This window comes from Haemaphysalis longicornis, unplaced genomic scaffold (assembly GCF_048455015.1).
Source record: "Haemaphysalis longicornis isolate Haplotype H1 unplaced genomic scaffold, Haemaphysalis longicornis Haplotype H1 scaffold_5, whole genome shotgun sequence".
Classification (NCBI taxonomy): Eukaryota; Metazoa; Arthropoda; class Arachnida; order Ixodida; family Ixodidae; genus Haemaphysalis; species Haemaphysalis longicornis.
Genome location: NW_027526385.1, coordinates 211,773,235 through 211,789,527, shown reverse-complemented (window position 1 = coordinate 211,789,527; position 16,293 = coordinate 211,773,235). Strand labels below are relative to the sequence as shown.

Sequence of the window (16,293 nt, the reverse complement as noted above, 5' to 3'; positions counted from 1 at the left end):
GCGACCTCTGACATTCGACCTCGGAAATCCGAAAAGGCAACCTCGGGCAAACAGAATTATGTGCATTAAGGTTGCCCATAACAATTATGGTTCTGGCAGCTGATCTACCAGTTCCTCGAAATCGGAGCTCGAGAACTGTAAACCTCGAGGAATATAGAGGGACCATACCCTACTTAAGCTGCTATATAATATTATACGGATTGCCATAGCATCAAGGGCAGTGATGAAATGAATGGGGTGGCGTGCTAAGGACTGGTGGGGATGGCGGCTTCAAAACCTGCAGATTATGTGCAGAAATCTCGGTCTTTTCTGTATACCATGTGATATTGAAAAAGTTTGTGTATTTGCTATTAGGATTTGTTTCTTGAATATACATGACACTTGGCTTATTACAGTGCAGTATCTCGTTCGCATCGTCAAAATTTTCAATAGGCCCCATACAGTTCTACTGAGTTAGGTTTTCCCCTTGCACTACTCAGTGCAAAATCTACTGAAATGAGCATGTTTACGTGTTTTTTTTTTTCGGGCGAGTGATTCAATGCTTTTGGATGTATTCTGGGCCTTGGCGTAGGGACACGTTCCTCACGCTGTGCTGCAGACAAGAACGGCCGACGTCCATTTCTTCGTCAGAGGCCTTCACAGAACCCGATGGTTCGGCCACCTCGGAGAGCGCTGCCTTCTGGTTGTTCTTTGCTGCAGCCGCCACTGCCAAGGATGTCGGGTGTGCCACATGTGGCAAGGTCCGTGCAGGGGTGTTGGGAGCTGCGACGGCTTCCTCCATCTCCATCTCCTCGGTGCCCTTGCGTGTGCTTTGAGCTGGTGTAGGGTACCTGGTGGGTGTGGCTTTACTCCAAACAGACACATTTGCCACTACAACCGCTGGTGACTCAACGAGGGGTGTGTTGGCTGATTTGGCTCCCGGAGACAACCCAGACCGGTTCTGGGGTGGCACCAGATGATCCTCACTGATCTGTATCGCCACCGAAACCAGAAGCCGTTGCGCCCACTGGTGAGCTGCGTCTTAGTACCTTCAAGAAGTGAAGCAGGATAACCTTTGGCGTGCTTCCGTTTACGAGATGTTTTCCGATACCTTCAAATCGATGATGCGTTTCTCGTGTTTGAAGCTGCCACAGGTACGCGAGTACGCTGCATGGGGTCTTTCAAAATTTCGGTATTTCATGCAACTGGCTTCACAATTGTCTGTGGATTGGTCGTGATCACAACACTTGGCACACATCAGTTCCCCTCGCACGGTAAAGTGCCATCTCTTATACCAGGGGCACTTGTAGCACCGACGCGGATTAGGAGCATAGGGACGAATTCGGTAGATTACAGCCTAAATATGGGGACTGGGGGTCCGCGGTATCCCCAATACTGTATCCAAGATTAGTCAAGGTGCCCCGTGCATGGATAAACACAGTCCTTCTCCAGTACCAATCCGATATACGGGGACGTATGAAGGAACCCCGAGTTGCTCTTCATCTCATTTATACACTTGGCCTTAAATGTGCAAGAGCAAAATCGATTGCTCGATTGCTTTATTGATTGAGTCATTGAAAAATTGATTAAATAAACTTTATTTAAGGCAGCATGAGCGATATTAGGGCGACCACACAGTGAGAGGAGACTTCAGTGTAGGATACCATCAAGGTGATCTGCTCGCATTGCTCCCTCTGCCAGCATGTGCTGGGTAAAAGGTCGTTGTTGGCAGGGACCCCCACCACTGCTGTGGAGTAATTTTGGGGAGTGGTGGGTAGAAAGGAGGTTGTTAGAGCATTCTACTGTAATGAGGCAGCGAGTTCAAATGATCGGAGACAACTGACATGTTGCTGTGTGACCGCAGCTGAGTAATTTAACTGTTTCGGTCCTGGAGAGAGTATGCTATTGAGGTGGGTATATCCGTCGATGTATGCTATAGAAGAGGAGGAGTTTGGCGTATGTAAGGAGAGGGGTCGACAGGGTTAGGGGCGCGACTAGGGGAGGGAGCTACTAAGGCAGTAGGCAACCACACTGTGTACACGGTTGCGGGTCGTGGAATGAGCCGCTTCGTTGCGTTCTAATCCCTTGTGACCTGGATTCCATAGTATGTGTGCGAGGGGCAGATGGAGGTTCTGACGTAAAATTTCTAGTGCTTCATGAGAGATGTGGCAGGTTAGGTAGTTGCGGCTGGCTCACTGCGATTCGGTGAGGATTGGGATGTGTTCTTCTGTGGTTTCTAACGCCAACGCACGCGCAAATTTTTCCGCCGTGGTGATTTGTAAGATATGAATCGTAACGACGGCGAATCCTAGTGCCTTCTGATTCATGATGCTGGTAACAAAAGCTCCTCATTTGTTGGGCACATACAGTCGAATGACAGAGAGCTCTGGCTGTACGGCGGCCGGTGTGGTACTATGGATGTTAATTGCGTGTTTAGGGGGATGCGCAATTGCTGGCGGATTTGGAGAGGGATCGGTTTGTATTGTTCACGGTAGGCTTGCGCTGAATAACCGAGGGTGGTGAGTAGGTTCCCCCCAGTGGGTGTGAGGGTGAGCCTACGTAAATTCTTGCCTTTCTGGGCTTCGATAAGTTTCGCCATGTATTATGGAGGCACCATTAGAGTGTTGTCTTGGTTCGTGTTGTAGAAGAAACCCCAGGTTTTGTCTTGTGGGTTTATCTGATTAAAGTGTCGAGTTTCATTATTTGAGCCCTCTAGAGTAGGTGTGATGTGGCATACGTGATTGGACTTGGTATAATTGCTTGCATGGCTATCGTGGGCTCAAGTTCTTTAAGGCCATGTCGCCGTTGTGCTACTATATGTAGAGGGTGTGTTAGCTGGGTTACTGTGCGCTGCAGTAGGACTGTCTGTGATTTGTAATCGCCTATCTGGATATTGAAGCCTACCATGCGAAGTGTACAAGCATGTGGGATTGCTTGTCGGTTTATGGTGAATATCCGAAAAGAATTTTATCTTTGAGTAACCTATGAGATCTATTTTTTGAGTGGCAGAATTGATGTTTTTTTTGTGTTCACATGTCAGAGGTGTTCGTTCTCTGTAGCCCTTAGTGATGTCGTCAGCTTGCTGTAAGGTGTCTTGTTCTGCTCTAAGGGACCAGGGGAGGCCCACAGTGTCAAATCATCTGCACAGATCGCGTGTTTTAGGTACTGAAGGAGTTACAGCAGCGGAGGTGAGTCTTTCATTGCCAGCCTAATAAGGCGAGGGGAAATTTTCATTTCTTGGGGCTGGCCTTGTGGTCATACATTCAAAGAGGCAGTGCGTAGGTGGCTTAAACCCACCACGGGTATACAATTCATTAGCAATGCTTTAAAGGGCGCTGACAAAAAAATATGCATCTTGTAGTTTTTTGTGGCGATAAGTAGCTAGTGACCTCCTCACCACCTTTAGAACCTCATTTGCTTCAGCGTGCGACGGTTGTTTATTTAGAGGCATTTTCAATGCGGCCAGTCCCAGTTTCGGTGTCAGAAGGTGCCGCGAAACCATGGATTTTGTGTGAACAAAGCTAACCACGTGACCGTAGTTGAGATATCAGACCAGAGCTGCCATGGTATTGTCAAATCCGCATCGAAGCAGTTTCTGCGAATGCCCCCACGTACTGATCTCATGAGACGCCTAATTAAAAGCGACTGTGTACGTGACGCAGGCGCTGCCAGTGCAAATTGCTCCTGCATCAAGGAACCACGCGCGACGCTCGAGACAGTGGGTGGCAAGGCGCGCGCTGGGAGCAGCCGGCCGGTCTGCCTAAAGGTCTGCCTACAGATGTGTTTGGCTTAGCACTGCAGCGCATATTCGATTGCCGCTCTCGTAAGCGGTGCAGACGGCAATTTGTAATGCAACCCACCATCGCATCATTAATTCCTTTCTCATATAAGCTGTCATGGTTGGGACTGTTGGAACAATTTCATACAGCGGTAACAAGTTATCACTCCAGCTACCTGCGCCGGCCTGGGCCAATTCGCGGCCGTGGCCGCCGCATGCAGCGCGACCATGTGGCTTGCTCAGTAAGCTTTTCGTTTCTCTGGTGCGTTTTCGCGTCAAATAGCAATAAAAATAATAATAACAGAGTTCCCAAAATCGCTGTAGAACTTTGGTTGCGGCCAGCTGCCCAATGAGCCAAAGAAATCACGGCGGCTCCGCCGCAAACGATCCGGTTGTTGGGTCTCGAGAGCAGAAGCTCCGCCCTCCGGCCCTCCAGTTGGTTCGGCGAGCCGGGCGAGCCGGCGAAAAACGCCAGGAGTACGGAAGCGGCAAACACAAACTTGTAACCTGTTTGGATGTTGTTTATTTAGGGAATACCCAAGGGATGTCGATCGCGCGCGGTCCTCTGCTGGCTGCTCGGTTGCGTTTCGTGCTCTTGAAAATTGATTTAAAATATTGTCACCCTGCCAAAGACGACGCCGTTGTCTTCAATCAAAAAACGTTTATTAGAGCGAACTTGTGCTCCCCTAACAAGTCAAACAATACAGGTGGCGATACAGCAATGAACAAAGTAACGTGCGTAAACTGATGTCGGCGATTTTAACGCCGTGGCGTCTTCTCTGCAGACATTTATCTTTGGCGTGAGTGTTTCTGGAACCGTCGATTTACATCCAGAACATTGTAGATCAAAGAAGGTCATTCTGGCCTACTGACGTTAAGGCGAAACAGTCTGCTTATATGAATGTGATAGACCCTGCGGTATAAAAATAAAGAATGGAAGACGCGCTTCTCTTGGGACGCAGGCAACACAGCCGGGCTTGGCCGGGCAGCAAAAACAAACATTAAACGAACGAAACCATACATAGTTTGCGGCAATATGTTCTAGGCTATATTCCCCGCTGATACTTTGCAGATGAAGTATATGTGTTCACACCACTCTATGTCCGAAGTTATCTCGCCTTCAAAATTTTGTGTCAGTACCCCTTTACCCTATTTTTACGTCTGTTGAGCTGATTTTGTCAAATTTATTTCCACGAGTATGTTTTCGTGCGAAACATTGTACACTGAACGTTTATTATTACGGCCAAGATTGTATAGCAGTTCCGAGAAGTAAAGTAGTCGAGAAGCTCTTCTTTTAAATATAGGATAATGTCCTGTGTTGTGAAGTGAGGACGGATGGCAAACGTAGTGCTGAGCAAGTAATGATAATCTTCCAGGTGTCCATAAACGTGGTTGAGAACCTTGTCTTCAAAGAGTTTTCTCAGGCATGAGGTCAGGTTGATGGGACAGAGAATTTAAATCTTGACTTTTGTCAGGATTTGGTATAAGAGTGCCATCTGCGTGTCTCTGTACCAGGTGGATGATGCCTTGTGCCCATTACGCATAAGAGATTGTCAAGAAGATTAAGACGGCTATCATGTTCTAGATTTTTTAAAAGTTATTTTGGTGTAATTTGTTTCCCAGGTCTGGTATTTGACGTGAATCTTTGAGACCACTTCAAGGTCACATAGCTTGAAAGAGACGTCTTTTTCTGGGATATGTTGTCTTGTGTACACGGGAACCGGGAAGAGAGTCAGAGTAGGATCTTGCCTAGTGTTGCATGAGGTCGTAGAGTATCTTTTGCTTAGGGCTCGGGTAGTTAGGGATGAGACCACAAAATGGATGGGTTGTAGTTTTAGTTTCTCGTTTTCGCCTCAGTATGCCATATTTGCCATATTTGGTCAAGCATACTTTGCAGCTTGTCACAGAAATAATTCTTATTCTGTCTGCTTAGGTGTGAGGTGTTCTACGCTAATTCCTTTTTTATGATTGCGATGTATTGTTGGAGGTTTTGATTAGTACGGTGTTTTTTCCAGCGTTTTAGTAGCCTGACGCGGGCTTCCTCTGGATGTTGCAAAAAGGTATCCCTTTTCAGGGTAGTGACGGATAAGGGAAAATAACATGGTGTATTTGCCGGGACTGGAAATTAGAACTTGACTCATTGGTATATCTTGTTGATGATCGCAGACTTCTTCCAATAGGTCAATCAGGCAGTGCCATCATAGAGCAGGGCGCATATCTGATTGGTGAACGTGAATGCAACGAGGTAATAGTCACTGCCCAATGTGTGGGTCCAAGATTCCCAACGGGCGTGCATGGTATAATTATGGGAATCATATGGGAAATGCCTCACTGCTGCTTCGACCAAGAACAATGACGACAAAAACCTATTGCTTTGCGCGTACCTTGTGTGAGCGGTTTTATGGCCGCAATGTACATAATGTAAATAAATACCTTCCCCCCATCCCATCGTTCGTTTCATCTGTGTCCTGCTCACCCTTAACATTTTGGTGGAGTGTCCTGGGTCATCGCCATCCTGGCCTCCACATTGCATCGTCTCGGCCTGGGCGAATTCGTCGAGGGAATGTGGACCGTGTCGGGCAGCCCCGGCCCACTGCGACGAGCATTCCACCACGTCCCCCGCCCCATGAACAGCCGATGAAGACTTGCCATTAAAAGCCGAAACCAGACGAACAGAAGATGCCACGTGCCCAGCCATCTCGTCCGACGTGATTCGAGTTCTTCCGACAGTCAAGACATCACTGTTGTGGGGCCAGGCATCATCAAAGACATCATCGTTATCTCTGGTGACAGGCACATCGTCACTGTAGGTGTTCATCACATTGCTCATCCGCATCACCATCCTTACGTTACCTCAGCCCCGACCGGGACGTCGTTTTCGACCCGGGGTGTGACGTTACGGGAATCAGATGGGCAATAGCTGACTGCTCCTTTGACTAAGAACAATAAAGACGAAGACCTAATGCCTTGCGCGAACCGTGCGTCAGTGGTGTTATGGCCGCTATGTTCATAATGTAAATAGATCCGTTCACTGTATCCAATCGTTCGTCTCATCTGTGTCCTGCTGCCACGTAACAACAATATTGTTAACTGTGAGTTCAGCAGTGATGTCTCTCGAAACGCAATTCCCTATTCGAGTTTTCCTGTGAGGGTGGTTTTGAAATGTAAAACTAAATTGCTGGAACGTGTCTGGAGGTTTGGAGCCTGTGATAGCATTTTGCCTGTAGCCCGAGCCCATAACAGGGGTGTAAAAAACCAGGACAATCAGCAGGGAGTGTTTCGTACTGGTCGAGGAGCGTTTTAGTATATCACGGATGCCAGCAAAAATAAAGTACGACCAATCTCAGTTGTGACTTCTCGCGCGGGAAAGAGTTAGAAACGAATGGTCTTTTGTGGTTTGTAGGGATAGAATCTTCCCAGTAAGGATCATGCGGACGAAGAATACAGTGCATGAGTTTGACGTATAAGCTGTATAGCCGCGGAGCTGAACATGGGGTGTGCCGTTTTCTTGCAATGCTCTGTTGAGCTTGCGAAAGAAGCTGGTCGCGTGTATTGGTTTACAGGCGGCAATTTTACTGCCAAACATGCAGTGTGTTTGGAGTTGCGGTGGTGTTCTCGTTAGGGTAGAAACTGAAAGGAGGAATCTCGATAGTCGCATTCTGGTAGTTCAATTGGTTCAGAGCCAGGAAGCAGGATATGTTGCTTGAACTTGTGCTTTTAGCGCTGGGGGTGTTCTTGTTGCTCTAATTATTCTTAGCACTTTCGGAAGCGCTGTTCCATTCTGTGAATGCGAGACTTTATGGTTTGTATTGCATTCACAGGTAGGCATCGGTGCTATCTGTGGCGAAATTAATCAATTCTTGCTCTTCTGGCAAGGTGTGCATGGGTGAAGCCATCGCGTCCTTTTTATAACCTCACCATGGGATGCGGCGGGGTAGATATGTGTGATGTCTGCAATAAACTGAAGTTCTTCTTTGCCATGATCAATTGTTTATTTCGCTGATTTGTTATTGCAATTTATTATTCTGGTCTATTTCATGAGAGAGCTGATTTTTGAGGCTAGCATTTTCTTCTGACAGCAGGGTTACTGGTTCCGGGTTCTAGAAAGGTTGTAATGGTTGTGTTTAGGGTACGTGGAGCATTACCTTGTGGCGGGGCAGCAGTGGATGGAGAAGAAACAATTGCTAACGAGCTCAACTTTGTTGAGTCAGTGGGAACTGGTCCTGGGTAGTCAGTTTTCAGCAATGAACGGGGTGAAGGTAGGGGATGGGTGACGATGTCTTGGAAAGCAGGTGAGGGTGATGGATTCAGCGTGCATTTGCACTCTTTGCGGGCGGTATTAGGAATAGGTCCACATATATTGCATCTGGGCAGGCGGCAAGAATCAACCAGCTGGGACCAAGTCATGATTCGAAGCGGCGATTGGGGTGTGCACTGTGCGAAAATGTTCCAATTGTGATAGGGGCAGATGTCTTGACAATGACCAAGTTCGCCGCACTGAGCCCAGAACTGATATGTGTTGCGGTAACGGTGACAGAGAGTTAAAGCACTCCAACCCCTAACTTGAAACAGAAGGTGAGATCCGTAGAAAGTAACAAGTGATGTTCAAGTACCAACCGAGCATTGTGTGACAACCTAGCATTGTGATGTCCAAGTTGGTTGTCCAAGAGTACGGATGGCCTACGGGGTTAATTCGGGCTGGTGGCTTGGGTGATTTTCTAAATTACGCCTCGGGAAGTACACAGAAGGCCATTTATGCGGACCATATCTTTGTATATTATAGAGGCGAGTGGGAGGGTTTCAATGACGCCTTCATTGAGAATGCTTACCGCAAAGAGGTTGTTTGGGCTTGTCTATGTGCAGTGACATCGGAGTAATGTGCGGCCGGCATGTTGCTGGTGATTTGTAGGCTGTTGTTGTCATGAGCAACTTTCGGAAGGGGTAAGAGCATAGAGACGGGAAGAAGAGGGAAAAGACAATCTCGGAGAGAAGGAGGAAGACGAAAATTCTAAGCTACGCTGCTGGAACCACCCACGGCGCCAACGGGGCCTGACGATGCCTCAGGCCTACCGGCAAACGTTCTGGACTACGATCGTGGAAGGAGACACCGCGGCAACGCTCCGTCGGCGGCTAGAGGCACGAGAACCAGCTGGGCTACAGGCGGCGACGCTCGGGCTGCGCTGCGACGGCAGTTCCACATTGGAACGAGGGCTACCTCTACGAGACGCGACGACACGCATCGACTGCAACGTGAGGCGCCGTCACACATAAAGGCTTTTAAGTGAACCTAAACCGGTTGAACACCTTTATGATCATTTATCAGGTCTTTTCTAGCCTGCTGTGAAACACCCTCCTCATGAAAAAAAAGGTTTTTTTTGTGTGTCCTGCCCACTTGGCGAATTGAAGTGGCAATTTGGGTAATGTCTTGAGAAACTTTCCTTAGGGGTAAGAGCATATAGACGAGAAGAAGAAGAAAGATGCAATCGGCGGAAGAATGGAGGAAGACAAAAAGACCAACCTACGCTCCTTGAACTGACCCGCTGTGTTGAAAGGCTCTGTGTAGAGTGCCGTCCGACGGTTTTATAAGCACTCCGCTATATCAACGTCCACCGGCGTTTCATGACATAATTGCTGCGTTTGGTAGTACATCGCTCTAGATAACATAAAGCTAGGCAACCTAACCTAAACATAACATAAGCTAACCCAACGCACACATAGCAATTATTTAAAACATCAAAACTAACCTAGTGCACAAAAATTACACTTCCAATAAATAATGAAAAAAAAAACCGAGGCAACAGCTGGTGTCGAACCACCGACTCAGGGACCAACAAGCTAAGACGGATCCTATACACTACAATTTTTTTTTTTTTTTTTTCTTTATTGCCTGGTTTTGACAACCCACAAAACAACATTACAGATCATCACAATAAAACACTGAACTCAGGAAAAGTGAGGCTGCCAGCCAATAAAGGGCTGGCGTTGTCATTAAAATAGCCTCAGCTTTGTCAGCTGCTCCATTTCTGGCAGCCAAACCGGGAATACGTCCTCAGATTTAATAATTTCGACAACGCGACCAACACTCTCTTTGAAATAATGTAGTGCAAAACGTGCATCAACATCATTATACAGCCTTGCTGTGCGAGAGCGCCATATGCTATGGAGGCCCAGTACCATTACTAAATCATAAGGCACTCCAGCCTCATTGTCCACTGCAAGAAACCGTATACCATGAGGGTTTAAAGGGAAGTCTTTTCGCAGTGACCTTTGCAGTACATCCCATAAGTACACTCCCTCACAACAATGCAAAAACACGTGGTCAATTGTCTCAGGTAATTTACATCTAAAACAGTCTGTCCCCCATGGTACAAATAGCCCCCTCTGTTCCATATATGTTCGTACTAATAATGTACCTGTATGCAACCTAAAGAAAAAGGACTTGACACCTGGCTGAATTCGCATTCTTTTGACCCTCTTAAGTACGTCCTGGCCGGGGCCTCCAGAGTACATAGCTCTGTACATTGGCACAGGGAACACAGAATCCACAATATCATAATACAGATTTTTCCTTTTAACCGTACTTAAGTATTCTTTTGAAAACCGTGCATTCAAAAAATTAACACTTCCCACGACTTCTTTGAAAAAACCAAAAATTCCTCCATGCATATGCCCAGTGGTTACAACAAAGTCAGGTAGAAGCCTGCCCAGCCTCACCTGACACACTGTCCTCAGAAAGGGGTCTCTTACATCCCTTAAAAACAGAAATCTATTTACAAGCTGTCGCACAAATAAGTGCGCCAGTCCCAGTCCCCCATCTCTGATTCGCCTGAACAGGTTGGTGCGGCTGCACCTCTCCCAATTCGAGGCCCACACGAAAACAGCAAGGACCCGATGCAGCTTTTGCACATTTGTACGTGAACAGTGCAGCACTTGCATCACGTACCACAGTTTACTAACGAAAAACAAGTTGCACACTGTTGCCCTAGCGAAGGTTGACAAATAAGCCCCCCTCCACTTGTCTGCCTTTGCTCGAGTCTCCTGTGTTTGTTCGTGCCAGTACGGCTCACTATCTTTATAAAACTCTATTGGGGCTCCAAGGTACTTGACGGGGGTTGTTAACCAGCTTACGTTGGCAAAAGTGTCAGGGGTTGATTGCCATTCTCCATGCCAGAACCCCAGGCACTTTCCCCAATTTACAAGGCTACCTGTGATTGTGCTAAACTGTTTTGTTGTCTCAACTACTTTAATAATACTTTCTTTGTTCTCACAGAATACCGAGATGTCATCTGCGTAAGCCAATACTTTTACCTCGGACTCATGCAATCGGAACCCTCGAATTTCGACATCTTGTAGGATACGCAAACACAATGTTTCAATATAAATGCAGAACAAAAGTGGGCTGAGGGGGCAGCCCTGGCGCACAGAGCGTTGCACGTTAATGGGCGCTCCCAATTCCTTGTTCACAACTAACCGCGTGGTGCAATTCCGGTACGCCATTGCTACCCCCTCTTTGATAATAGAACCGACGTTGATATAGTCCAAAATAAGAAACAATACTTGGTGCGATACACAATCAAAGGCCTTTTCAAGGTCTAGCTGAAGCACAGCTACGCCTACATGCATGGCATCGGAACACTCCAGCACACACCTTGCCTTATGTATATTGGTGCAAATAGACCTTCCGCGTATGCCGCAAGTCTGATGAGGACCGACTATTTTATGTATCACTACCTGGAGCCTACTTGCTAGTATCTTCATAAATATTTTATAGTCCACATTCGTAAGTGAAATGGGCCTATAAGACGTAACCTGCTTAAGTTTTCCAACATCTTCTGTTTTGGGAATTAACACCGCGTGAGCAGTTCCGTAAGAAGGTGGCAGTGATTTCAACTTAAACGATTCATTAAAAACAACCGCTAATACCGGTGATAGTTCACTCTTAAATTCTTTGTAGAACGCCGCAGTCAACCCATCCGGGCCTGGCGATTTCCCCGGGTTTAAATTATCAATGGCGTCTTCAACTTCTTTCGATGCTATTGGTTGTTGCAGCCACTCCTTTGTTTCATCGTCAAGCTTAGGCATGTTGGTGAGGAATTCTTTCCTGAAGCTTTCAATATCGGCAGAGCGAAATGCAAAAAGCGACTGATAGTGCTCAAAAAAGGCACGCTCGATGTGCTTACTATCCCCAGAAGTTACGCCGTTCCAGTCAATCTCGGTTATATGATTACGACGAGCATGCGCTTTCTCGAGCCCCAAGGCCCGCTTTGTAGGTCTTTCCCCCGCTATCGCCTGGACCAGTCTTGCTCGTACAAGCGCTCCGTGATAGCGCTCTTCGTCGATTATTTCTAGCTTTTGTTTTGTTTGCCTGATGTCGTCTTTGTACACGCCCGGCTGTTTGCCCTCCTGCTCTGTCAGCGTTTTTAGTAATTCTCGGAGCGACGTTTCCTTTTCGTTTTGTTGGAACCTTATGCAGCTGGCCCGTTCGATTGCTTTAATTTTTGACGCTTCTTTTGTTAGTTCCCACATTTCCAAGATATTATTTTGGCTGCCCTGTTCGAATTTGCTAATTTGGTCCTTTACTGTGTTGCTGAAATTTTCGTCTTTTAAAACCTTTTCATTTAACTTCCACAATTCCCATGTAAAATTGTTCCGACGCTTTTTGTGCCCTATTCTGCACGCGACAAGACAATGATCGCTGAAAGACAATGGCAGAACACTGTAGTTGCTGCACATTGCGACCATTTCCAACGATACGTAAATCCGGTCCAGTCGGGCGTGGCTAGCGCCTTGAAAATGCGTGTATTGCACGCTTCTTGCGCCCTCCAAACATTCGGCAACATCCTCAAGACCGAATTCCACAATATGATCATACAACAAATCAGTGCTGACATCCTTGAACGGTTTTTTGCTTGTTTTGTCACGTGCAGTTAACACGCAATTAAAATCTCCTAATAGTAATATTTGCTTATCTGTGGTGAGGTGCTGCCTGATACTATTAAAAAAGTCGGCACGCTCGTCCCCAGAATTGGGGGCATAAATGCACAACACACGCCACTCGACACTGCGAAAAGAGAAATCGCACACCACTAATCGCCCCGACAAACATGACATAACGGTTTGGACAGCTAAGCCCGGTAGCTTTCGCACGAAAAGCACGCAACCCGCGGAAGTGCCGACTGCGTGACTAACACACGCGAAGTACCTCGACGTAAAACGCCGCACCATGCTCTCAGTCTCTGCCTCCCCCTGCACCTTGGTTTCCTGAACCGCCAACACATCAACGTCATGCTCGGTTAACAGCCGGTACACTTGGCTCTGTTTTCTTTTCCCAGCCAATCCCCTGACGTTGAGTGTAGCTACGTTCAGTGCGAGGTCGTCAGACAGTATCGTTCAATTAGAGGCTGAGAGCATGGCGCTTACATTTCGCGTCTTGAGCTGGCTACGCGCTCCCGCCCGCCGCGGCGCTGTCCCCTGCGTTGCGCTGTTGGGGGGGCGTTTCCGGGGGTTTCCTGTCGGGTGGTATGGTGGGCTTGCGTCTGAACGACGGGCGCCGTATCTGCGTTGTTTTCGCCGGCGGCTCCTCGCTGTTCTTCTTACCCACGTTGTCGTTCTCGTCAGCAGCATCAACGTGGGGGCGTTTGGCTGACTCTGCCGAAGCCGCTGCTCCGTCGGTGTCCATCTTCTCTGGGTGTTGCCCCACCAGTGCAGCGGGGGGCTCGGGTGTCGAGCACTTTTGGTCACGTTCACCCAAGTCCTCCTCTGGTGGTGCCGTTGTTGCTGGCGTGGCCTCGGGGGTTTTCACTTTCTGGGTGAGGCAGGCTTCCCTTGGGGTCACGGTGGTATTTTCGGAGGGCTCGCCACCACCAGCGCCTTCGGCTGCTTCCTCTGCCTCGATGGCGTCCATAAGGTGGTCGGTAGCACCCTCGCTGTCAGCGGGTCCCGTCACTGACGCGTACGAGGGCACGCACTGCGTCTCGACGTGACCAAAACGCCGACACTTGGAACAACGGGGCACCTTGCAGTCCCGCCGCACATGGCCCTGGCCGTTGCAGCGAAGGCACTGCATGGGGCGTCCCGGTGCCACGACGAGGGCGAGCTCCCCTGCAACCTTTATCTGGTGCGGCAGGTTGTCAACCTTGAGGCCTCTTTTCAACTTCAGCAGCACCGTCCTCGTCGTAGAACCCTTGTCGGTGACGCCCTGGACGCGCCACCGCTCCCGGTTCACCTCGGTCACTTTGCCGTACGACGCAAAGGCAGCCCGGATGTCGTCGTCGGCGACGCCATGAAGCAGCCAGTGCAGCTTCAGTCTGACCTGTTGATCTTCCGGGTCGATGACGACGCAGCGCCGGCCCTTTACTTGAAGTTCCGTGACCGCGAGCATCTTCTTCGTTGCTTCGGCGCTGCTGAACGTTACTGCCCACACATGGTTTATCTGGTATGCCCCCAAGGCGACAACCTCGGGGAGCAGACCAGTCCGTGCGAGCGCATCCCGAAAATCTTCGACCTTAAAAGGTCTGGCCTTCACGTCGCCGTGCAAAAATACCGTGTTTAAAACGATGCGTCCGGTAGGCAGTTGCGGCAGTATAATCTGGTACTCCTCGTTATCGCTTCCCGTTGGCCTGTTTCCGCGGCTCGGCTGAGCCGCTATCGCCGCTCCGCTGGAGCTCATGATTCTGCGTCCGCACGCTTCGGTGGCCGGAAGTAGAATGATATACACTACAACGACAGACTCTTCGGGTGGTGCTAGCTTAGTGTTAATCATTAGAATTTCGTCGGACGGCACTATAGCCATGCCTACAACGATCAGCTAGAGTGCCGTCGGACGGCACTCTAGACACTGCGTTGTTGAAATCTAGCTGCACTGTGAAGAACGATGCTGATTGTTCTTATGGATGAAAGTGGAGCCGAAACCTAGGCCACAGAGGCGTGGCGTATGCCAGAAACTACAACAAAGCCAACCCAGGATCCGCCGAAGGCGTCCAAAATTATCATGATGAAAAATTCTAGAAAAATATTTATGGTAGTCCCCCTCACCTGTGCATGTAATAATCAGGAGATTTATTCTGATCCGGACGTTCTAGCAGAAGCCTGTGAGCACGAATGAGTCGTTTGTTTTTCGCAATTAGCCAAAGACACTTAAAGTGAATTCGCGAAAACAGCGAAATTTCGTTACCAGACAAAACCTCAGCTCTTTAAAGCTAAAATATTGTGTTTTACTAGTCAGCTATGAAAATTGTTTACTCGCAAGCAATTAATAATATCCGGTGAATTTGAGCAATAACTGAATGGTGAGTTCAATTTTGGGTGACACTTAATTGAAGCATTCAAGTTGACATTGTATTTTTATAAAAAACGTATTGCAATTGGCTTTCGAAAATGACACGTAGTTTTGCCACAAAAGCATCTATCATTAGCAACCTTACTACAACAAGAGCAGGTATATAAATGATGCGCAGGGGAGGCGTCTGGGCAGGGTTTGCATCTCCTATCGAACCGTCCTTATAATAATTTTCCAGGGCATGCCTGAAACACCCGAAAACAATCCAAGCTCTTTATTGAAGGTAATGATGATGCCATAAAAGGTTTTTGCACGTGCCCACAAGCGGCGACCGGCCAAGGCTTAATCCGTAACTATAATTCGTCAGCACCTAAAAACACCAATTATGTACGAAGGACAGAGGTTGTAAACTGGAAGTTTGATATTATTAAAACCCAAATTACACATTAACTAGAAATGCTCAGCAATTGAAGCGACCTGAATAAGTCAGAAATCCTCTAGAGGAAATATATGTATAAATATATTTATATATATCTTTTTTGCATAGCTTATATTTGTTGACCCAATAGAAAAAATAAGTGGAACATATAAAGCAACCACAAACGCTCAATTGGGTCCTTCAAAACCAGTTGCCTAGCTGCTGAGAGGCGGCGACGTGTGAGCAAGCAAATTTTGAGAGTTTCTTGGACCTGGCAATAAACACATAGTTTCGTAGCGAAAATCCCTGCACTTTACAGATAAAAATGAAGCCTTGTAATTCTGTAGCGCCACCCTGTGCAGGTCCCTTTGCATTGCCGAGAACCAAAAAGCTGACAATTTACTCCCAACTATCAATCTTGGTACTCTAAAAAGGATGAGTTCTTCTGAAGGAGTAGCATGCTAATGTGAATATCATCTTAATCTTGAAGATGCAAAAAGAGTTACATTAGGTATACCAAATAGAACGGCAGCTGTGACAGCTTGATTAGCTAAATCGTCTGTCAGCTCGTTGCCCCTGATATCCGTATGGCTGAAGACTCTAGCCAAACGTACCTCCTTGAGGTGCAATGAAAGAAAAAACGGTAACGTTCGTTACAACGGAGTGTCGGGAGACTAAGAGACTGAATATTTTAGTTGTCGAGCCGATGCTGATAAATGGGCCTCGCCTATGGAAGGCATCTCTAGTCCACGATGTCTTGACTTCGGCGGGCTCTCCTTGCTCGGGTAACCAGGCTGAACTGGTTATCCGGGTCTGTGTTGGCCACGGAAGCCCTCCACT

At 47.8% G+C, this 16,293-nt stretch overlaps 1 protein-coding gene across 1 annotated transcript; it reads right to left on the bottom strand.

Annotated features, from left to right (window-relative positions):
- Nucleotides 1–13,196: 13,196 nt before the first annotated feature.
- On the bottom strand, nucleotides 13,197–14,442 carry LOC144140091 (uncharacterized). The gene has a single exon (XM_077672279.1). The coding sequence runs from the start codon at nucleotides 14,424–14,426 to the stop codon at nucleotides 13,197–13,199; it is 1,230 nt and encodes a 409-aa protein (XP_077528405.1). The 5' UTR covers nucleotides 14,427–14,442.
- Between the last annotated feature and the right edge of the window lie 1,851 nt (nucleotides 14,443–16,293).

What these genes read in the sequence shown, in the direction of transcription:
- LOC144140091 (XM_077672279.1), bottom strand. Translation starts at nt 14,426, where the DNA reads ATGAGCTCCAGCGGAGCGGCGATAGCGGCTCAGCCGAGCCGCGGAAAC.